Consider the following 24,925-nt stretch of genomic DNA (forward strand, 5'->3'; position numbering starts at 1 on the left):
GGTCGCTAGAAGAAATCATCAGGAAGGCTGAAATTGGAATGCACGTCAAGGCAAGAGACAGATCAAAGGACCCGAATCTGAAGGCAAATTATCAAGCTGCCTGGACAGATGAAACTCGGAAAACAGACAAAACAAAAAGGAGAGAGAGGGAAGGCAGACCAATGAAAAGACAACGGGAGAGACACAGTGACAGACAAAGGACAACCTCAAGGAGTTCTTCACCCTCAAGGTGTCATTCAAAGTCTGACCAACGGGACAGTGACAGACAAAGGACAACCTCAAGGAGTTCTTCACCCTCAAGGTGTCATTCATAGTCTGACCAACGGGAGAGACACAGTGACAAGGAATACTCCGAGTCAAGCAGTCAAAGGACAACCCCAAGGAGTTCTTCACCCTCAAGGTGTCATTCAAAATCGGACGAGGGGGGAGCGTCAAGTGGGACAGATCGCACCCCTGGACAAGATGGCAACTTACACAACAAGAGAGTAAGGAAGACAAATTATAGAAGGAGAGCTCAAAATGGTCACAACTGGAAGTTGGCGCAAGAACACTCTTCGTCAAGTTGTGAAGATGAGTCTGAGGGAACATCATCCAGCAGGAGAACACATCACACCCACATCATGGGTATCTGAGCACCAAATAAGTGGGAAGAAGAAATAGGTCGCATAAGACGAACTGACTCTCCCCAACAACGAACAGGAAAAGACCAACGCATCAATGACACCGGGGACAATGAAGAAACTGAGAAGACGTCGTTGACATGTGAGAAAGGCAAAGATGAAAAATCTCAAGAGCAAACACAAAGAACAAGCACGTGGTTGTTGAGCAACTTCTCAAATGAAACAATGCCAAAGACAAGTCGACGAAGGCGCCCGGAGAATCGTTTTAAAGATAACCCTGAGTCAACGAACAACGTGTCACGGCCCACTCATTTCAGACATCCATTACCCGACACACCCTCAAAGGAACGCTTCAAAAGGAGTATGGCCAGGAACTCCTCTGATTCAGAGAGCGCGTCCGTTCGATCCTGGAAGTTGACAAAAGACTTCTCTGACCCAGAAAGCACGTCTATGGCCAGGAACTCCTCTGGTTCAGAGAGCACGTCTGTCCGATCCTGGAAGTCGACAAGAGACTTCTCTGACCCAGAGGGCTCGTCTGTTCAATCCCGTGAGTTGACCGAGTCATGGTCCCGACAACAGTCATGGCGTCAACCACCCAAACGCACCATGGAACCAAAGGACATCCTTCACGTCAAGAGCAACACGTCACACAATAAGGACTCTGAATACTCAGTCACGCCACAAGACAACCTGTCATGTCAGTCACTAGTATATCTGGACATAGATCAGACACCGTCACCCCTGAAGGGGTCTGCGAGGCTGACTCAAAGGACCTACAAAAGGAAAACAGAGACACTGGACCTTAATCACCAGACGGGAAGGGACCAGCCATCCACTCCGCAAAGAAAACTGGACATGTCAGCAGAGAGAGATCATCAGATGAGGGAGAAAAATGCCCATGCACAGATAGCCCACGAGCTCGCCAGACAACCCGAGGCCGTGAATGAGTTATCGAGCCACACCGTACTGTCTGGGATGCATGACCCTGGAGTGGAGAGCATTGTTGCCCTCGACCGGACAAGACAAAAGGAAGTAAAAGTAGATGCTGATGCTCAGAAGAGGACCCGAACATTATCCACTCATGAAAGAGATCGAGCATCTGAACCAACAGTTACACCGCAGGAAGGAAACATGAGGAGTGCGGAGTGTGAGAGTAAACAGTTCAAACGCAACGTGGTCAAGAGTGCTCTGATCCAGACAACAGAAAGATTGACCAAAGCCAAGCCCACCACTGATTCGACACTACTGAGGTTTGAAGAACAGACTGTCCGCCGACCAGTGTGGTGGATTGAAGAATTGCGAACACTGAAGACATTAAGCTCATTTTGTTAAGAAAGGGGGAGATGTAATACAGTTGACAGTCTAGTAGCTGGGGTGGGCGGAGCTAGGTGGGCTGAGGGGAAGAGGAGGGGTCAGTACAGGATGAGGGCAGTTAGAGTAGGGACAGGGTAGGAGTAAGAAGTGTGTAATAAAGCTCCCGTTAAGATAACTACAAGTGTCTGTAATTATTGTAGCAGGACGCTACAGCCAATCCTTGCCAGAGGATGCAGTGGGTGTACATTAGAGTGAATACTATTGATCAGGACTGCTAATTTGCTACACACATCAAGCTTGGACCTGTGAAACTCCGCTACTATGATTTTTTTGCTTAAAAAATCGGGAGTCTCATGCATGAATCTGGATTATTGGCAAGTAGGCTAGAGCCACAATGAAGTTTAGGATACCAGATAGGCAAGTGGGCAGGGGAACACACACAGAAGCATTCCGGTCTCAATAATAAGTAAAACTGAGAATTATTTCCTCCAACCTTGTACCCCTCAGCCTAAAAATGTTACATTTAAAAATGTGAATCCTTTTATCCCAATTTACCCCTAACTGCATTCCCCATCATCAGATGCCTATTGCGGAAAACAGCTAATAAAAAAAATATCAAATAATGAAAATAGATTATTAGCATCTTCCTGTACCACAGAATTATAGATGTCTGTAGGAGTATATTAGATTCAGTAGCTATATGTCAGAAGTAAATTGTTTAAAAATCAACCAGTGATGTTCTCCATAACATTATAAGAATTTCCATAGCCTTTTTCAACCTTCAGTTTCATAATTGTTAAATAAGGCCTTTAATGATGTTTTAATACAATATGTACCATTACATTTTCAGGATTTATGGTTTAAATATCGCTAATAATCCTTCTGGGACCAGAGGCTGTACGTAACAAATTTGACCTTACAAGATGGCCGCATCCTTAATCACATTACTCCATATAAGCACCACGTTGTTATTAAGTGCCGTTTTCTTTCTCGATGGCTTGTTATAGTGAGAAAGAGGGTGTAAACTGAAGGAAAAACTACTACGGGACACACACACACGTTTGCCCGCCCACGGAAGAACCTGTTAGCCAATGGAGAGCTAAGTTTAGACTAGCATTAACGAATCAAACTACAGTATATTTCCCCAGCCCCTGTGATGGGTGGGAATTCTGGCAGGGGAGGCGGGGTTATACTAGCAGCATGGTAGTGTGGCTCTCACATGTGTAAGTGCGCTGTGCAGGCAGGAACAGCGCACAGACGAGTAGCAGAGAAACTTCCAGCACCAAAATGAAGAGGAAAGCCGAGCAGCCACTCGGTGCCCGGAAGGTACAGTGTCTGAGGGCTGATAAAGTGTAGATCTTGAGTGCTGAGTTGGCATCGCTGCACACACGATGTTCATAGTGCAGGGTCTGTACAGTGTTTTGGTCCTGATGGATGTCCGAGCACGTCGGGTAGTGGGTGACGGTGAAACAGGTGCCGGGTATCTGTGCACATGATGTAAAAAATTAGCGTAACTACGTAGCCGAAAGTAAAGGAGAGCTAGATAGTCCGATTGATGGGTCTTTACAGAGTGTGAGTGCAGAGCCAGGGTGTGATGAGAAGGCACAGAGAGGCATATAAGCAGATTGTAGAGGAGGTACAGAAGCCGAGGGTTGAGGCGTAGATCCAAGGCACCCGCTGTGTAGAGAGAGATAAGTGTTGAACAGGTATAGAGCCGGGGCATTTGGGGCGGTACAGAGGTAAGGTGGTGAAGATTGCAGAGGAGGTACAGTACTAAGGTAGCCAGGAGGTACAGAACTAGAGCTCTATGTTTGTACGGTCTGAGAACCTTTACCTTCAGTGCAGTATCTGACTGTAACTCCTCAACAGAGACTGAGGAGGAGGAATAGAGCAAGATTGCTGAGACCATACAGAGCCAGAGACTGTTGGGGAAGCGGAAAACTAGAGTGCTAACGCCTTAAAGAGCCAGAGCCCCAGCGTGTACAGATCCTCGGTGCTGAACTGAGTAAGATTGTTTAGAAGGTACAGACTGAGAAGCTGTTGAGGAGGTAGAGCCACACACTGGTGTGGTGGTACAGATAGAAAGTGTTGAGTTAGGACTGAGCCAGAGTGTGAAGGAGTTTTCAGCATGTACAGAGACTACTGAGGTAGTGAATAGAATTGAGAGCGCCCATAGTACACCCACCCCTAAGTTATTACTCTTGAACAGATTGTTCACATGCCTTGTTAAATGTTAAAAATGATTTATAGAGCGCACTTACACCGATTGGTTTCATGGCGCTGTAGAGGAAGGCAGAGTGCCTCTGGTGTACGGAGGCGACGTATCTTTCTTATTTTCCTGAGTTGGAAAAAGCACTTGGAGACCACAAGGCCCACTTGTGATTTCAACGAGAGGTCGCTGTTTAGTGTGACCCCAAGTGTTTTTGCCGAAGGTGAGGGAGAAGGTGCTGAGCCCATCTCTGAAGGCCAGTAATGTGGACCCCAGTGCTTATGACTGTCCCCTGTGAGTACCAACTCAGTCTTACCAGGGTTTAGTTTAAGATGGTTTTGGTCCATCCAAGATTGGATGAACCTCATGGTAGATTGAAAGCTGGTAATTGAGCTCTCTGTGTTATCGATCGTAAGGAGCAGTTGTAAGTCATCTGCATAGTTGAAGACCGTCACCTTCCTGTCTCTGAGGGACTGAATTAAGGGGAAGATGTAGATGTTGAACAGATGGGGGGACAGGGAGGAGACCTGTGGAACACCGCAGGTAATTCTCTGTTTAGGGGCTACCAGATAACCAAGATGAACGGCCTGGGATCTGTTCTCCAGGAAGGATCTTAGCCAACTGGCCGCTGTGCCCTGGATACCGGCCTGGCCGACACGGTCGATCAAGATGGTGTGATCGACCGTGTCGAACGCGGCCGAGAGATCCAGGAGCACCAGGGCCTGGGAGGAATTATTATCAGCACAGTTGCGAAGTGTGTCCAGTACGGTGAGTACGACAGCTTCCGTGGAGTGCACAGGCCGAAAGCCTGCCTGATGGGGCTCGAGATAGTTGGACTCCTCCAGAAAGTTTGATAAACATCTGGCTACATGTGCCTCATCACCTTTGCTAGGTAGGGAAGTAGGGATATGGGGCGGTAGTTTAACATGCATGTGGGGTCAGCCCCAGGTTTCTTCAGAAGCGGCACAACAGTCGCTTCCTTGAACGCTGAGGGGACTTGGCCGGATGATAAGGAGTGATTCAGGAAAGTGCAGGCCCGGATCTGGGAGAGCGGAGAAACAAAATTTTAGTATGTGAGGAGGACAGTTGTCTGAGGGGGCACCGGATTTAACTTTAGCAAGGAGCTCTTGAAATGTCTCTGGAGTGATAGGGGGAAAGTTGTTATTGAGCGTGGCGAGAACAATCGTGTTGGGGAGTTTCGAAATACTGGCTTTAATGGACGAGATTTTCTCAATAAAATCGTCATTGAGCGATTCACAAAGGGTTTGGGTGGGGTGGTCCTAAGGCAGACTCTATTTAAGCTAGTCAGCTCATTCAGTATGGAAAATATGTCTTTCGATCTGTTGTTAGAGTTAAGGATGCGTGAAGAGAAATGGGCAGCTTTGGCGGAGAGGATAGCCTTCATATATTCGTTCCGGGCAGTGGTAAATGGAATTTAGAATAATTGTCGGATGCAGATAATTATTTGAAACAATATGTCTCTCAGTGCTGTCATGCTTAACAACTGCAAGTGATTTATCTCTTGAGAAACACTTACATGGAATACCATGGTATAGCCCTATTTTAAAGCAAGGCATATCAGCCACAAACACAGCGTTGCAGAAACTAAGTCTACACCATCTGTGTTAATTGTGTTGGAGATAAAAGGCACAAGGAAGAAGTCATGGGAGGCAGAGGAATTCCACATTGAACAATGGGAGATTAGTAGATGGTGCAAGACCTATTCCGGGAGGGGTTTGAGGTGGCCTTTCATAGTGGTTGAGGTAGTGCCCTGGGGCCCTGCCTACTGTGGCTCTGCAAACCTGGCCAAGTACAATTCTTACTGCACTTGACTGTCAGGGTAGATGGGGCAAGCAGTCACAGGCTTTTCAGGGAGTGGTGGTGAAATGGGGGGGGGGGGGGCGGGTGGGGTTGATGGTGGCAGGAGACAAGAGCTTAGAACTCAACAGTCAACCAAGAGATACCGACCAGCATAACTCAGTGGCCATCCCTGTGCTTGTTTTTATTTTTTTGTAAAATAAACAAACTTTACTCATATACATAAGTAAGAACTATAAAATCCAATTTTCTAAAACAGGTTGTTTCTCCTCTTCACGATTCTTCTCCGCTTGTAAGTGCTACACCCCTCTTATACTGATTGTTCTATTCCCGTATAAGTGACCCAATTTGAAATAGTCCTCCAACAGTCTTTATTAGAGGCATGAATTAGGCTGAGGTGTAGATAACATTCACTACAGGTTCAAATGCGCAATCAGTCACTTGTTGTGAGCAGAATCCAGGTCAAGTTCTTATGCTCTTGCCAGTGTGTTACAGTACTGGCATGACTGCATGCCATACTTAAAAGAAAAAAAGTTCTCATTTTAGTAACATTTTGCATAATAACATTCGCATGTTATCTAGTGCATATTTGTGTACGATGAATGCATGCTATACACATACAATGTCATAGATACAGTACAAAGAATGCCCTTCGACATGCTATACTTGCTCTTTTTTGTTGTTGCGGATGAGGGAGAAAGTTAAGCGCAATCAGCATCACTAGTTTGTGCAGCCTCCCGGCAGAACAGATGAACACACCTCAGGTGGCTTTTATGTAGCAATTCCAGCTTTTTTGGCAATCGCAGCCCTCATTGCGCCAATTCAGGCAGATCATATGATAAGGTATTTATGGATCCCTTCTAGTCGATGCAGACGAATACTATGGCGAGGTAGTTTCAGCCCTCTCTTACCCCTTTTTAGGTTTCGCTGGAGAAAGGAGCCGTTAGGCTCCTCCTCCAGAGAAATCTATTGAGTACAGTAAGCACTATGGAACACGCCCCCCCGTCCCATTGGCTAGCTCCATAAATGGAGCCTAGCCATTGGACGAGGGGCCTGTCCATCAATGCCGGACCAGACACGGGGGCGTTCCCGAGATTCTTTGGCTTTTGCCGACGTCACGCGACGCCGGGAACGCCCCCGAGTCTGGTCCGGCCGGGCCGTGCTTGCTGCTGTCCTGCCTTGTGTCCCTCCTCCCGCCGTCCCCACGTTTCCCGCCTCCCTCCCGCCGTTCGTGTCCTCTCCCGCCCCCTGTGTCCTCTCCAGCCCCCCTCCCGCCGTCCTTTCCTCTCCCGCCCCCCCGTGTACCACCGATTATCTCTACTATTAAGCTCTTCAAATGAGGTAAATCAAGCAATGCCAGCCGGTAAATTAGCCCAACAGAATCAGCCCACAAAGCCAGGGGCCCTAGCGCTGCAAATGCGCCTCACCAGAATGCTGGGGACTCCTCTTCGGGCCGCTTCGCACAGCCTTGCACCCCCGATTACTTTAGGCGCACCGCGCTGATCAGAGCGCACTCGTCTCAGCCCCGGCCAGTCTCAGCAGCTCTCCGCCCGCTCTCGGTTCCTTGGGGAGCGGCGGGGAGCTAGCTCGGCGCTCCGAGCAGAGACAGGCAGGCCGGGGGCTGGGGCACCTCGCAAACTCCCACGGCGAGGTCGGGTCACTCTTCCCCGGGTCCGGCGGTGATGCGCAGCACTCCCAGAGGTCCCGAGGACGGGCACCAATCCTGTCGCGGCGTTCGGGGCGAGCCTCTCTCCACACCCGGGAGTCAGCCTATGGCAGTGCGGCTCCCGGGACAGATCGGCGATGACGCTTCAGTCCTCGGCCAACCACAGCACGGCAACAATGATGACGCCGCGGCGTACGGGCCAATCCCGTCGCGGCGTTAGCAAGGGGGCTCGGCTCCTTCAGCCAATGGGAGCGCGGCGGCTCCGATCTCCGAGAGCACTGCAACTTCATGAAAAGCAATTATTATTAACCGAGCAGCAGATAGAGAATGTCTCTATATTAATGAATGAAAGCAATCCAAGTCCAACAACTGATTTTGTCCCGGGTACCTAAAATCGTGATAAATAAGTCATCCTCTTTCAGGCCTATTTTTAAAAGTCGATTGTGCTAAAATAGCGTCCTGACTCTGCCACCATCTGAAATTTATGAATTTATAGGTTTGTCAATGAAAGAAACTTCTCAGTTGCTTACTGCATCGGTTTGTGAGGCGATGTTGTCTTTTTGCTCGTATTTGTAAAGCACATATATTGGTATGGCCTCGCAGCGCTGTGCGCTGACTGGAATATGCGTCTTGTATGTGAAGAGCTGTCAAAGCGCCATGTTCATCTTTCTGTAATTCGCGTTAACATTTTGCTAGAGTAGCTCACGGTGTCCATTAATGCGCCTCTAAGCGCTCTACTCACAATCAGTGTGAAACAATATAAACTTTGCTGCCCAGTGTAATCGTACGGTCAGGGTGGGGCGCTGACGCCGCTTTTAAAAGTGCGCCACAGTGCCTCATGCCCACGTGACTGGACGGGGGGTGCCGACACCCTCTGACAGGAGGAATCCCAATTCTAGGGTTTCTCAGACTATGCGGCATGGGAGGACAGTGTGCAGCTACCGCATGGGCGCCCTGCCTTGTTTACATAGTTACTCAAATGTTGTTGACAGATAAGAGCCGGAAGCCATTGCCGGTCTGCCAAATTGCATGCTTGTTGCAACACGGCAGTCCATGTAAGGCCTTCAGCGCTGTCTTTGCCCTCACACCATGATTACATTATATACATTGAGCAAACCTTACCTACTCGAGGAAGGAGGGCACTCAAATGCTGAAGTGCAAATCATTTCTTCTGTAGGTCTATCTATGTGTCTCATATTTCCTGGCTCTGTGTGTTGTATGCAGGCACTGGTGTTTGTGTGCGCGTGGTACAATGTTTATGTGGCATTTTCTATCAAAGTTAGGCTTTTAATAGCGTTGCATTCAATAGGTGTCACAGCTGTCTGTGCTAGATATTCCAGTTATCATCCTCAGAAGGATGAAAGGCTGAGGATGCCAGTGACAGCAACAAGCCCTTTATTCACAAAGCTATGGTGCCTTTCGAACAGTGAAGTACAGGCGTAGATTTGGTGTCTATAGCAATATTAAACATGTATGAGAGGCGTTTGGCTGTAGACAGGATATGTATGTGTGCTCACGAAAAGTTAGCAAACTGTTGCTGTGGTTGTAGAGGCACCGGGCAGCAAAATGTCACATTGAGATAGTTGCCTGGACCTTGTATCCGCACTGGGTTCAATCTCAACTTCCTATGCTCACCGAACTGTGACTACCATTTTTCTTGCCAGCCATTACACTACCCGTCTGCACTTCAAAATTGCATCCATAAACAACCTTCTTGATCTGTCAGTGGCGTTTGATAGAGTGGATGAGGCTTTAAGTGGAGCGAGTCCTGCCGGGGCTCATACCTGGGGGTAATTAAAAACGGACTTTGAAACGGGTCACTACCAGTCCCCTTAGGTGTGTCCATAACTTTACAGGGAAACACACTGATCTACTCCTCCTGAGCGATAACTGCACAAATACTTATGGTAATCCATGTCGGCCATGCAGTCCATTTTTACATTTCACGTTTTACTTCATCATGCATTCCCTAAGAGAATTTGCTTTCCCCAGATGTTGTGTTTCCGTATTTATTCCTACATTATATGACTCTTTTGTAGTGCATACTGTGAACCGATTCACCTCTAAGTTTTTGAGTGAGTTAAAGTTGCGGACGGGTGTATATGACAGAGCATGACTGAGAACTCTGAAGTTGAGGCTGAAGGCAGCCCTGGTGGGTTACAGTTATTGTTAGTGGGTCGTAAGTGTGTTCAGGTCACATCACGTGCACATCCAAACCGTGGCCCCTCTGCAGAACACACATCTGGATCGTCCAATATGTGCCAATTGGGAAAAGGTGCGAAGGAGGTGTACAGCTGTTGAAATATTGACGGTGGAAAAGTATAAGCAAATGAAGTGGTTACAGGTGAATGGGAGGTTCGTGTGGGGGAGGTGGCGTAGAGATGATGAAAGGAAGTACATGCAGTAGGACAGAGTTAAAACACAGTTCCCAAAAATGTGAGATAAACTGAGGATCTGTAGAGAGTTTATTCAAAGTTGGAAGGGGGCGCGTGGTATGAACTGGGGCCCCCACCTTGCACATTTCCAAGCTGTGTGAATAACTTTTCTTCCAAGGCGAGCTTGCTAGTAAAATGTGAGCCTCTGTTGCCTACTTGCGACCCGGTTTAGTGTGTGCCTCTGTTGCCTGCTTGTGACCTGGTTTTGTGTGTGCCTCTGTTGCCTGCTTGTGACCCGGTTTTGTGTGTGCCTCTGTTGCCTGCTTGTGACCCGGTTTTGTGTGTGCCTCTGTTGCCTGCTTGTGACCCGGTTTTGTGTGTGCCCTTGTTGCCTGCTTGTGACCCGGTTTTGTGTGTGCCTCTGTTCCCTTCTTGTGATCCAGTTTTGTGTGTGTGTGTGTGGGTCAAATGCAATAGGTGTAGCATTTGAGAGAGATTAGGCTATTGGCTTTGTAAATGACAATGCCATTTATTTATGTTTTCAAAGCCAACACATAAATAAAAATGTTGTCATTTACAATGCCAATAGCTCTAACTTTTCCAAAGGCGAAACCGTTGCATTGTAAATGCTTGTTAGGTTTTGCCTCGCCAAAAAGATGCGCTCTGCGCATCTTTTTCGCGCAGGCGAAAACCTGATGAGAACTGTAGTGTGCTTTGGGTCGGCCCTCGTCATTCATTGGCTGGCTCCGTAAATGGAGCCTAGCCATTGGATGAGGGGCCTGTCCGTCAATGCCGGACCAGACACGGGGGCGTTCCCGACATTCTTTGGCTTTTGCCGACGTCACGCGACGTCAGGCGAAAGCCGGGAACGCCCCCGAATCTGTTCCGGCATTGCTGGCACTTCTGCGTCTCTCCTCCCCCGTTTCCCGCCCCGTGACTGGCCGGCCGGCCAATCCTAGCGCGGCCGGCCGGAAGTGCCTGCCCCCGGCAGCCCGGGGGAAGAAGGAAGACGGCAAAAAGTATGGCGGCGCCCGCGGGGCTCCCGTGGCCTGGAGGGAACCCCGGGAGATGCGGAGGACGTTGCCTCAGATCCCTCTGATGTGCCCTTCCAGTCTTTCTGTTCTACACTACAAAGTTTGGTTGGTCAGGCACCTTCTGCCAAGTAAAAGCAAAGTATTTTTCTTTCTATGTTCTTCCTAACAGGTAGGCTAAGAGACTGGATATTCTGGTGACCAAGGTGTTTGTATGAGGCAGTCTGTTGTTAAGATCATGTAATGCTCTGCATCCGAGGACCTAGAGTGCAAAAGGGTTGTGGAAGTTACCCTCCACGGTGGTCTTCAGTTTACATGACTATTTGCGAAGTCACATCTGAGATTTCTTGGTATTGAAGTGGCGAAAGAGCCATGCAGACTTATCTGGATGTGGTTGATGCTGCAACCGGGCCATTGTGTTGGCTTGAAGCTGATATGCGTAGATGAGATCTAAAGGCTTGACAGGGAACGTCCACACCCAGGTGCTGAACATCCTTTTAGTGGCCAGTGTTTGTTTGAGGGAAAACCAGACCCTTTACTTAAATGATTTACACACAGTAGTCTTTTGGCTAGGGATCTGGAGTTGACTAGTCGGGCCTGCTGCGTGCACCACCAATACGGAAAGCTCTTGGCTTTTAAGCACATATTTGCAAAATGGGCTGAGCAGCCTCAGCATATAAATCCTTTATTTATCGCTAGTTAAGAGGTCATTTTTCGGGTAGAGGCAGGCAGCATAGTCAATCTTCTTTGTCTGCTGCCACGCCTAGAATTTCAAAACTTCGGTAGGTCATTGGGGATTTCTCACCTTTAGTTCTCGGGTTAGGGTTGGGTGGTGCATTGGAAGATCCCCTCGGACGAGCGGCTCCTGCAGATTGCAAAAGATGGATGGACCTCGCTGCTTCTGGGCTTGCACGGGCTGACCGGTGATTGGAGCGGATTCTTGGTTCCAGATGAGGCACACCTTACTGTTTTCTTGTCTAACCGTCTTACCAGTACACATGAACGGAGGAACAGTTTTGCTACCATGCTAATCTATTGCCGGGACTAAACCTTATAAAGAAACGGAAGAGACGCTCTGACTGCACCTTGTGTCTATTTGGAAAGTTAATGATGGAACTGTGAACGAGGCTGTCACAAGATGCTCTCTGTAAAAGAAAATGATGAAAGTCACTGTATCTGGTGCGTTACAGGCGGCAGCCATATTGTGATACTCATGCACACGTCTTCTTTGTTTCGAAGGGAGCATGGAAAATGATAAATATTAACTTTAAAACACGTGCTGTCTCTTTTAGTAAGGTAAGTTAATGGCGGGTGCATAGATTGGCGTCTTTTTTGCCAGCCTGTCATTGACATAGTCCAAGGCCTCTGCCGCTTCTTCTGGAGAGACCCACGACTGAGAATGCAACAGGCTGGTGAGATGTCCGCTCAAAATATCTGCATTCTTATCTCTTGACTAAGCACCGAAGGTAGAACAACAGCACTAGGAAACGGGCACATGTGGAAGCCTCCGATGTTGCGTAGAATGTGGAAATATTAACCTTAGTCCTTATTACTAACTCCCAAAGGACACCCCCTCACTATGTTATGGATTTATATGTTTTTCTAGCAAGCAAGGACTACAGACACGGGGGCGTTCCCGACATTCTTCTTTGTTTCGAAGGGAGCATGGAAAATTATAAATATTAACTTTAAAACACGTGCTGTCTCTTTTAGTAAGGCAGGAAAAGCCAAACGTCTTGTTGTACACGTGCATTTCGCCATGGCAATAAATACACAACCACACGTTCCAGAATTCCCAGGTAAACAGTCCCTGGAAACGAATCCACACCTGACGTGACCACTTGAAATCTGTCATCAGGCGTTGCCTGCGTTTTTCACTGTTATTCTGGAAATGCTCCACTTTGAGTCACCGTGTTTTAGTACATTTATCTGAATTTTGAAATGGATAAAAGGACACATTCAGCGTGGAGGGGCCACCGCCCCCCCCCACCCCCCCGAAAATTACTTCACTGAATGGGAAACGTTATTTTAAGCAGAATAGGGAATAATTTTACCCGGGGCGTGGTAGTCGCGCTAGAAATGCAGCTTTTTTGGCAGGCACACAGATAAAAATAAACAAATCCGGCTTAAACAGTAATGTTGTTGTTGGCAGCTTTTTATTAAAGTGCATTTTGCTTTGTGTCCTCGGCGAAGGGGTGTTCTTATCTCTGTTAGTGGCGTGGTATCTCCTGTTCACATCCTGGAGGACGTCCCAATCTGTGACAGTCTTCCTGTGGTTTGCAGTCCAGTTTTGCCCACTGTGTATTGTTGTGCATTCACCTACTACGACAGTTTACTTTGTATGTTCAGTGCTTCAATTCTTTAGCTTCTATTGCTGGGTTTAAAAAAAAAATATTTTCATATTCTCGGTTATTGTACTTGTGTTTACCGCGGATATATCAGTGTGCCTCACTTAAGTGCCATTTCTTAGCTAAACTGCTCTTTAAAATTGGAGGCTAGCGCAGCGTACGAAGGGGGTGTTGAACGGCTCCTGTCAGGATTGGGAGGTGGGGGCTGCGTCATGCGCGCGCACTTTATTTTTCCGGGTATCTCGCGCTCTGCAGTGACGCCGAGATTGATGGATCGAATACAGACTGCGCAGAATGATAACTAATGCACACCAGAAGGGTCTGGTATCCTCTGTGGATGAGATCTAAAGCCCTGTGACTCGCATTAAATGTAGCATACTTCTGCTCTGTGTGGGGGGGCTCTGTGTGGGTGTATGTGTGGAGGGCGCTGTGTGGTTGTGTGGGGGGGCGCTGTGTGTGTGTGTGGGGGGGCTCTCTGTGGGTGTTTGTGTGTGGCATTTGCGAGAGATTAAGCTATTGGCATTGTAAATGACAATGCCATTTATTTATGTTAAAAAAAACATAAATAAAAATAATGTCAAGAGCAATGCCAATAGCTCTAACTTTAACAAAGGCAAAACCATTGCATTGTAAATGCTTGTTTCTGCTGTCCTCAGGTGTGTGCGCCTTCTTAGGTTGATCAACTCTCCCTCAGCAGTGTTGGCAGGGGCCTACAGTGGTCGTCATGGGGCACGCGGATGGTGGGATCAAAGTAGTCTTTTGGGTGCAGTTCACCACACATTCCACAGAGGAAGTCCTGGGGACCCACTTGCAGCATAGGTAGCCCCTGAACTACTTTCCAGGCAATTCGGCTTCTCTGGGTTTTCCCACACCAGGAACGGTTGAAGTTGGGCCTCTCCTTCTAGACCATTTCTTCTCTTCTAGGCTCAAGCAGACTTTATCACTCTTACCTGGTCTTCAGGCTTCTAGGCACTTGGTTCACCCTCAGCTTCTCTAACAGAAGTGGCAGATTTCAGGGGATGCCCTCTCATCTCTGGGTGTCTGGCTGCTGGCAGCCTGGGCCATAACAGCAGTCCTTTGAGTACTTTGTGAAGCTCTCCCTTCCTTGGTAATGATGAGATTGGAACTAGAACAAAGTAGTATGATTTGGATCCCACATTTATACTCACTATCTACAAAGGATATGTGAATCCACCATCTCAAACTTAAGAACTTGGTTGGGATTGTTCATTCTCGGTATCCTTCGCAGAGGGATTTCCGGTCACTGTCTTTGTGTAGAGAGGTGCATCTCACGTCTGGTAGCAAATGGGCCGTCTCCAAGCAGGTGCACCCACAACATGAGCACAATAAAGTTGGAGGTTTCTGCACCAGGCTGCCTCCAGCTTTCCTAAAGCAGTAATCGGAGACCGACAAAAGGTGCGGCCTGTCCCAGAAACATCCTCACTTTGAACAACAGAAACTACAGTCGAAAAGTTCACCGTTATCATCTATGAAATGGCCAAGCTCTGTTCAATAGCCTCTTGTTGACAAAGTATTCATGGTATTTCTAAAGGTAGCTGCGTATCCATCCTTCAGGGTCTGGATCTCCTCCTTCCCGCCTAAGGATTCTGGCTGAATATTTCCAGTGTCTGAGGAAGCTGTTCTCATCCTCCATTGTGTGCTGTGCTGAACCTGGGCTGCAAAATGGAGCTCACTGCCTTAAGGAGTTTTATGGGTGGCTCATGATGATTCCGATTATTTGGGCCATCTTGGATATAATCATTCCTGTAGTTTTACATGTGGCTGATGTTATTTTCCTGCTTGAACGATTGATTCTTCTAGTTTAGAGGGTATGATTATGAAGAGAGCCTTTGATCTTGCAAGGCTTGGCAGAACGAAGTTATAATAATTTTTTAATGACTTTGAAAAGTTATCTTTTGCTTAGCATATTGTCAAAAGTATTGCTGACTCAAAAGCTTTTATAACGATAGTCTGTGGGTCTTACCTCCAAACTGCTAAGGTTCGGTGCTGCAGTTGTTGAGATGTTTGAGCAATTGAGTGTACATGGTAGAAACTTGCCATTAAATATATTTTATGACTTTAAATAAAGAGGCTTATTTGGAACTAAAGAATGTGTTGGAATAACACATACTGCTTTGAGAATGGGAGTGAACGAGTCATTTACAGTTTTGCCCGTATCCTTGTGTGAGCAGTAGATTGTGAAGAATGAAAATCGTAGTGCATCCGTGTTGGGCTATTTATGTGTTCAGTGTACTTTTTTAGGTTTCGCCTATTATCATTCGCTTGCGAATCTAATAGGCGAAAATTCAAGTGCTCGATCGACAAGTCAAACCACTGCAGTTTCTTCACAGTGCATGTGAAAAGCGGGAGAATGACGTGACCACAAGCCTCTCGTGAACGTGCCCAGCCAGCCCAGCCTCCCTCACACAGTTTCTCCCAGCCATATGGTCGTTCGAGTTGCCCACCCACTCCCTCTCCAGCGCCTGCCTTCCGTGACTCGCATTAGATCATCAGAGGCAGCCCAGCCCAGCAGGCAGCCCACCCCCTCTCCATATGGGCAGCCCACCCCCTCCCTCTCCAGCGCCTGCCTTCTCTCTCTGCGTACTTGCTCCAAATGAAGTGGTTAATTGGGCCTCTTTTATTTCCAGTTTACTTCAAACTTCTCCTTCCTCCACTGTTAACACAGGACTCATCATAAAGCTTTTCCAGTTTATAGCTGCAGATTTAAGCAACAATCCAAACAAGAAACTGAATATATTTGACAACACTTTGCCTTCCGTCAGCAGAAACATTAATTATCCAGTGCTCAAAGGCTTCTGCTCCCCCTCACTCCCTTTCCTCCCCCCACTCGCTGGCCACGTCAAACACGAGAGCTTTAAAGGGGCTTGCTTGAAGGCAATCTGCTTCCCCGCTAATCAGTTTTTCCCCCCCCCTCCCACTTTTCCTTTGATGTCCGCCGCGCGTGGCCTCTGCCTGTCGCCTAACACGGTTGTTGGTGCTACCACCTATCACAAAGCTGCATTTACAATTCTGAGCAGCACTGTATATAAAAGTTCCAGTAATCGAAATCGGCAAGCTGTTTTTTTTTTGTTGGATTAAGCTCGGATGTTTGCAGCATTATCTTGCCCCCCCTCAGTTGGATTGCACTTTGTCTTCGCTGTGTTTAAAATTAATCTCAGTGCAGGGAAGGTTTGGCCGTATCAGGGTTGCTGTGACGTTGGCAGATGTAAAATACAAAATACGCGAGAACATTGAGAACATAAAATAAAATCTTGTGAAACGTGTCCACACACGGGGAGAGCTCTCTGGCGCCTCGAGAGTCGTGTTTGCATTAAACAAACAACATTTGAAAACAGACAGTCCCGGAATATTTCCACATCACTTCCGAAGTCCTGATTTCCCCCTGCCCTTCACTCAGAGGTAGCCTGATCATCTCGTGTTTTAGGCCCGCGCTTTTCCCCTCTTGAATAAATCGCGACTAATAAACTCTTCACATGTCGGGAGCCCTGAGATCCAGCACTCCCAGTACCCGGCTCCCGTCACCAGATGATGCTGCATTAATTGCCTTTCGGGATGAGGGGGCTCTGTACACGGAAGACAGGCTCACATGAGGAAGCTTTGACGCGGAGGGAGGGTGCGCGAGATAACGAGGACGGTCCTCCCCTTGGTTTAGACTCTGTGATGAGCCCTACTGTAAGGAGACAGCCAATTACTGCAGTCTCAAATCAATTAGAGGGGCGAGCAGCTGCGCTCTACCCACTTGTGCCTACCTGTTGGCCCCACCCCCCCCTTTCCTTCGGCCTAATAACGGCCTCCTTTACTCATGTGATACACCACGCTGCCTTTTTATGCAAGTTTGGCTCTGAAGTTCCTAAAAGTTGGTTGTACAATCTTAAAGTAACTTACTCAGATCATGATGTGTGGGTAAAATATCTACTCACAGGAGTGGGCAGTATGCAGGCATTGGGCATCCACGGTTGGCATGCCCTCTGAGCTTGAGTACACACACAACTTGCACATGTATGGGTATTTATAACTAGGTATCTAACCTCTTCTAACATTGGAAACCATTAGAAATGTACTCTTGACAAGGGCAGGAGTAAATACCTTTCCAAGGCAAGGAGAAAACAGTCCAAAATTATTGGTGGGAGTGTAAGGAAGGGTAAAAAACGTTCCCGATATGTGTAGCAAAAAATACAAATAAAACTTCCCCGATATGTGTAGCAAAGAAGAAAAAGAAAATGTCCCCGATATGTGTAGCAAAAAAGAACAAAAAAACTTTCCCGATGTGTAGCAAAAAAGAACAAGCACTGGCGTTGCCAATAGGTTTCGCATTTGGAAAGTTGGAGCTATTGGTTTTGTAAATGCCATTTTATATTTATATATTGGTATTGACAATGCCAATAACGATCTATAAATATAAAATGTCATTTACAAAACCAATAGCTCCAACTTTCCAAATGCGAAACCTATTGGCAACGCCAGTGCTTGTTTTATGTACTAATCGTATTTGTACATCAATGCCTAGAACATTTTGTACTAGGATTCACTTTGTATTAGGCTGTATACGGATGTTATCCCTTCAATATTGTTATCTTCGATTGTTTTTAGAATATCATGTTAGATGTCATAGGGATGCTATTATCTTAATAGGCAAATTACCTTACGTCGATATGGCAGTTGCCTTGGGTAAATATCTTGTATGTACAGTAGATGTTTTTTAAACCTACTTAGTCTTATTTGTTTTATTCGTATTGCTATTGCATTTTTTTTTCTTTTTGTATTTTAGAATCTTCAGCCTATAAAAATGCTGGAGCCAGTGATTTACTGTGAGAATCTGTGCAACCCAATAATATACACGTACATTTGCCATACCTTAACTGCCATCTTACGTTGATTGTATATATTTGTTGTATGTGGGGTTTGCCCCACCCCACAAGAACTAGCGTGTGGTAACTAAAAAATCGCCGAACCATGTCAGGGAAGTCTCTAGGGGGAAACTTTGCAGAGCATACAGTAATTTTAACAGTGTCCACATTTTATATAATGTCCCCCTGCGCAAGATGTTTAATGTGAGCTGTTTCAAATCTTTTGGAAGCCTCTTTGTTAATAGAATTAGGTTATGGTCCAGATGCGGTTTGGGTCTGTTAAAAAAAAAATATATATATATGTATGTATGTATATATATATATATATATATATATATATATATATATACTTAATACATGTAACTTTGAGTTTGGAGTCTGTCAGAATTACTAATTAGTGACTTCAGGTTCTCCTTTCACTGGCATGAAGATCAATGTTCACCAATTGACTTTCAGGCTGGAAGCCTCTTCATTGTGTTCAAGCATTTTAATCAAACCAGACCCTACCCATTGGGGATTTCCATAAAGTTGGAACATCCCATATTTAGGAAATGTATGTTAAGATGGAAGAATCTTGACTGAACAGACCAGAAATGAGTTATCTAGTATTGTATGCATGAAGAAAGTGCGCATGTGTAGAGAATAGGGAAACATAACAGGGTCACATAGGGTCCAGTTCGGTCCTGAAGAAACCTCCGGACTCCCCTGGGGGCCAGCTAAGGGCTGAAATATGTCGACCTGACCTGATGTTGAGACGCGCACCCTAAAAGGGCCTCAACTGTCCCATTTTGCTTTTTAATCATCCCTCCTCCACCAAATAATGTCTAGAAAGGTATGGATTGCATGTTCCCCCTCAGCCCTGAATGAGGGGCTTGCTCGCCATTAGAGAATGCTTTGGCGAACGCAGGATGGCCAATGATGAAGCATTGGTGTGGGATGTGTGAGGCCATCCTGTTAATTTTTATAAATACCCATAGAACTAGAAAAGTGTTATGCCAGTAAACTAAGGTCCACCCATATTAAACGGAATTCCTATATAGCAGGGTGATTGAGTCCATAATTAGGGCTTGAATAATAAGGGAGCTTCTATTTTTTTCCCCATGAAGAACAGAACTTCGTCGGCATACCCCTCCCCTCACCCCAGTGAAATTCCTTTACTTGAGCGTCTCATCCGTCCTGGTTCGCCAGCGGCTCTGTCACCTAGGCAAAAAAGAGGCCCGAAATGTGGCAACTCTGCCTGGCACCATGTTTGATTGAACTGAGCTAAGAGGATTATATTCACTTTGACTTGATACTGGGCCTACCATACAGGATTTGGATACACAATACAAAGTGGGAGCCAAACCTAATTTGCCAGAACACTGTGAAAAAGAAAGTTTAATCAAGCACATCAAACACCTTTTCAAAGTCAACCAGCTGCAGGAGTCCCAGAGCTCCTTCACCTGTGCAAAAACTATTTGAACCCAGCGAATGCAGTGCCTTGTGCCCCGATTGGGTATAAAGCCACTCTGATCTGGGTGTCCAGAAAGGCAATAATTTCTACCAGAGAGTATCTTGGCAAACATTTTTGTCTCCGTTTTTACTAAGGAGATCTGGCTGTAAGAAATACAAGCATCTTGTTGATGTCCAGTTTTTAAAATGTTAACAAATGTTGCTCAGCCCAGTTCAGATGTTTTCAGGTTCCTCGTGGTACATAATTAATAAATGTTGGAGCCGGAGCAAAGTAATTCCTTTATATTATTCAAGAGGGAATCCATTAGGGTCTGTTCTGCATTGTCCTTAGTATCTTCCTCTTCTATCATAGGTCTATCTAATGTGTCTCTCTCTTGATTTTTTTTAAAATTTCATGCTCCAGTGAGGAAGATCATCTATGAATGGAATTGCTAGTTTGCGATCCATTAGTTTGTGTACTGTGTATAAAGTGTGGTAAAATGTTACAAATATATATTTGAATTCTGCTGCTGTGATCTCTGTGGCCTTGTGGTAGTTGAGGAATTCTCCTAGATACAGTGTCTCTGTGGCAACCCATTATAGTAGTTCACCAGCTATGTCCCTTGTCTTGAATGCACGGGTACTGTGAGGTTATCCATGCTTCTGTAGGTTGATCTAGGTAGACCCGCATGATGGTTGATCCATCATTTGGTATTTGGCTCTGCAGTTCTTCTTCTCCACCTGATTCTGCTTATTGTTTTTCAAGTTTGAGCATCCTGGGTTTAAGTTCGACAGTTTTATTTTCCCCAAAGTTTATTTTTAAGGTACGCTCTTGCTTCACTGTGAATCACCAGCAATCTTGTCTCCCAGAGATTATAACTTTAAGAAACTGTAGGAAGCTGGCTCTCTATATAGTGCACTAAAACAAAGTACACTGTTTAGAGAGTCCAATGGATCACCGATTGGTTTCCTGAGGTTAAAGAAGATAATACTAACGCTCTCTTTTGTGGTAGTGTGTGTGTGAGCAGTTAGGTTCATCAGAGGATAGTATTAAGCATTTCCTGTACTCAGAGGCAATAAATGAGACATACACTCAAAGAATAAATCTGAGACCGAATTAGAAAAATAACACTTCTTTTTATATATTGTGTAAATCTAAGAACTTCATTCAAAAGTAAGTACTGGGTTTGTTAGAAAATTTTACAGATAAGTAAACTTTTCAAAGTTGTGTGCCTTCATGCACTATGCAATCCTATGGGAGGAAAATATGCATATTCATAACGGTAAGTGCAGTATGTTTCAAGGGTTCATCTTCTGGGTTTCGGATTGTAGTGGGCCAAGGTCCAAAGTACTACCAGCAGTTCTTCCATAACTGTGCGGGTTCAGCAGGGTGCTGGTGAGGTTAGTAGCTGTGTGCACAGCGGAGAAGGTCGGCTGAGCAGGATTCAAAAAGGTTCTCCTTGCAGTTCGGGACAAGCAGCTGACGGGGTGAAATCAGGACAGGTGGACCACTCGCAAATTGGGTCTCAGTGCTTGTGTATCCCAAGATGGCTGCTTGGTCGTAGTGCAGTGAGAATCCTGATTGAACTCTTGCTGTTGTTGCTTGGTGGAGGGTCTCTAGTAACGTGGGTATTGGTGCTGCATGGCTCCTGTCGGTCCTGGTACATTCAAACTGGGTGGGGAGACAGATCTGGCCCTCCAGAGCACGAGTCCCACTACCTGGTCATCTGTGGCGGCAGCGGAACTTCAAGGTGGTGGATTGGACGCTGGTTGTCGGTGCCTGTGGGCTGAAGGGTATTAGTTACTCCTATAGGTGATTTTTGAAGTGCTGACAGGTTTCCCAAGGCTGTAGATCTCCAGCTTGCAGAACGAGTCACTTAGTTATGATTTTTGAGAGAGTTGTGAGTAGCCAGGTTTTCACGCCAAAAGTTTAGTTCTTCTGCAGTTTTCACCAGGCAGTGACTCTTCTTCATTATTCTTCCCTTGGTCCGTTAATCTGAGTTCTTGGGTTCAGGGGTGCCGCCTAAATACTCAAGTTAGCGGCGTTAAGGGCTGTGACAGTCAGTAGTCAATGGTCTGCCTACCTTTTAGGGTGTGTACACCCGTTTATAGGAGCATTTCTTGTGGGACCCTAGAAGGCTAATTCCGTCCAAAACAAGCTGGAGGAAGCTGAAGTGGCGGTGTCCTCATCAGCTAGTCCACCTTAGGGGTGGTGCTGGCTTGATGTGGGACACACCTCCTAATCTTACTAATTTTCTCTCCTGTCTTGCTGCCAAAAGTGGGGTCTGGACAGAGGGATGGGTATCTCCACTATCTGAAGGGGCTGGCGTCGCATAACAAAGGCGGCAGGGCCTTCCAAGCTTCCCGTCCGGGAATGCAGATCCTGCATGGAGGAGGTGTAAACACCTCTACCCAGAGCGTGCTTTGTTCCTGACCTCTGAGATCAAAAGGTTCTTGCCTCAGGGGGTCAGCAATGTGTTTATGGTGGCTGGCTAGTCTAGACCAGTCGGTTAACATACTAGTAGTCTATGGGATCCAACACTGGCATTAGTGTGGGTTTATTAAGACTGTGTATTTGGTACAACACACTTTGGGGTACAGTGAAGCCATCATGTAGTTGGGTAACTCATAATCATGAGTGTCCAACCCATTTGCTTGTTATGGCTTACCTGTGCACTTGTGATATCCAAGAATGGACTTGGATGGGACACATCTACTCATACGGATATGCCCACACATGGGGTTTAGTACAGCCTACCATCGGGCTGTAAGGCCTGCTGTAGGGGATGGTTTACCTATATAACATGTAGTGATTTGCAAGCATGGCATCCAGTGTGCTATTTCGCCTCTTCATTTTTCTCTGCACCAAGACATGCAGACTGCAATTGCAGTTTGCGAGAGCGTGGTGAGGGGTCCCTTAGGGTGGAACAATTCATGCAGCAGCATGTAGGGACACTCTTTAGTTCCAATGTCTTAGTTACCAGGGATACCATTTACTAGGGACTTCCTTGGAGTCTAGAGTGGTGTCAGTTGCGTAACAATGATACAGGTTAGGAAAGAACACTGGTACTGGGGATCTGGGTAGCAGGGACCCAGTACACTTTGAGTCAAAGTTGCATCAGATACATGCAAAAAGTGGGGGGTGACCATGTAAAAACTGTCACTTTCCTACAGAAACCCATCCCGATTACCACCTTTTCAGTCTCCCCAAGTGTAACACTTTAAGAAACATGACACATTGTTTACCTACAAGTAATTCTTGATTTTAGACAGTAAGAACTGGGTGATTTCTGTGTCTGTCGGTCATCACGCGTTAAACCTGCAAGTGCTATGCTCTTCCTCTTCAGGCAGGCCTGTACTAACTTTCATTGGCAAGTGAACCTGTATATCTGTAGGGAGAAGGTGGATACCTGTGGCGGATGGCTTTTATGAAGGTAAGGAAAAAGTGGTCAATTCTAGACTTGGATTTATGTGCTGCTGAGACATGAGCATAAGCTTTAGTGTTGGAGTTCCACGTGCATTAGATGTCTCAGAATCCTAAGGAAGCAGTCCATTCTGCGAGTGTGAAAAACTCATACTGGTTAGCAGTGTGTCCATGTCTCAGTCCATAATCATATTAAAGTATCCGGCTAGCACTCGTGTCCTCTGGAAGTCCAGCTATTAATAGTCTAAGTTTGTCAACGACCTTCTTGGCCACTTGTGGAGGAATATATTTGCACTGATTCAATTCTAGTCTCTCCCATCCAGTTTGCTGGACATTGATATGTAGCAACCTAAGGGTCTGTTTTCACCTGTGAGATAGTGATGCAATAAGAGCATTAAAATATGTATTAAAAAAGTGGGAATTCTCTAAAGGGTTGTTATGAGCTATCCAAAGCCCATATACAGACACAGGGATAAGGGTTTAGCTGATTGCTAATAGTTTAATCTCTCAAAACGAGAAGGGTTTAGCTGATTGCTAATAGTTTAATCTCTCAAAACGAATTACAAACCACAGTGTGAAGTCGGGGTGTGTACAACTGTAATGTAGTTAAGGACTACAGAAGTTTGTAAATGGAACAGCAAAGGAAGGAGTTTTCTACCCAAACGTGGCTCTGTCTGTGTGCCTATTATATAGTTTGCAGAAAGGGCAGTGTTTTTGGACTACACTGTAGTTAGCTTACCACGTGCTTTCAATCATTGTAATGTAGCCAGCAAATTTGTGGTAAATGTTGGCAAAAACAAGTTATTAGTATTTTGGCGTCAGAAAAAGAAACTTGGTGCTTGGAATTTTTTTGTCTAACTTATTTTTTATTAAGTTTTCGTGACAACAATCAATACACTCGGTAATACTTTTTAAAATCTTATACTCGCATATATCAGTCAGTACTCTGTTTCCCTGTACAGAGTCTGTCGGGTGATCTGAGTGTTATCTCCTTCAAATATCCACGCAGGTATTACCGTGAATCATGCATAGGTTATGCAAAAGAAGAAAGAAAAGGTGAACAGACCCCTTCTTGAAACAAAACCCTCTCTTCTCCCCATGGCCCTCCTCCCTCCCCGGAGTCCATTCCTCGTTAAAGTTGCTTCTGTTCGTGGGTGTAAGACCAGAGGGTGCAGTAGGAGATCAGAATTGATCAAAGAGGGGAAAAACAAAGAAGAACAGAGAAGAATAAAAACAAAACAAATGGGGTAATCGGGGTGCCAGGTGATCTGGAGACACGTGTCTGGTGGGGATCTAGCTCAGGATTAGTGTCTGGCGATCATAGTGGTCCTGATTAGAACTGGAACAGGTGTAGTGCTCTAACCCTCGTGGGGCCGGTGGTAAGTGGGAGACCGTTAGAGAGATAGCTGACTAAGGGGCTCCAGGCATATTCAAAATTTCTGAACTCGGCCCTGTAGATGTCGGTCAGGCTTTCCATAGTGAGTGCCTGCCATAAACGTGCGTGCCATTGTGTTAAGGCTGGAGCTTCCTTCCTCCTCCAGGCGGCGGCTATTGCCGTCTTGGCTACCCCTAGACAAAGCCACATTATGGCCTGGCCAGCTGTTGTTTGATATTTCAAGCCTGGGTCTCGAAGACCAAGAAGTGTAAAATCTGGAGAATCAGGGATGGGGTAGCCCAGTATCTCTCTGATTTGGGCCAGGATTTTGGACCAGAAGGGTCTAATTGTGGGGCAGTCCTACCTTATGTGGCGAAAGTCTCCCAGGAGGCCATACCCTCTCCAGCAGAGGTCTGATGTGTTGGGAGCTATCTTTTTTGATTTCG

General features: G+C 46.2%; 1 protein-coding gene across 1 annotated transcript in view; it reads left to right on the forward strand.

Moving 5' to 3' along the window:
• Nucleotides 1-3,105: 3,105 nt before the first annotated feature.
• The window catches only part of NOL6 (nucleolar protein 6), a 398,079-nt gene continuing 376,259 nt past the window's right edge, over nucleotides 3,106-24,925 (forward strand). Inside the window, exon 1 of the mRNA XM_086960307.1 lies at nucleotides 3,106-3,260. Within this exon, the coding sequence (XP_086816433.1) occupies nucleotides 3,222-3,260 (39 nt within the window). The 5' untranslated portion in view covers nucleotides 3,106-3,221. The remainder of the gene's footprint in view (nucleotides 3,261-24,925) is intronic.

This window comes from Lissotriton vulgaris, chromosome 3_1 (assembly GCF_964263255.1).
Source record: "Lissotriton vulgaris chromosome 3_1, aLisVul1.2, whole genome shotgun sequence".
Taxonomy (NCBI): Eukaryota; Metazoa; Chordata; class Amphibia; order Caudata; family Salamandridae; genus Lissotriton; species Lissotriton vulgaris.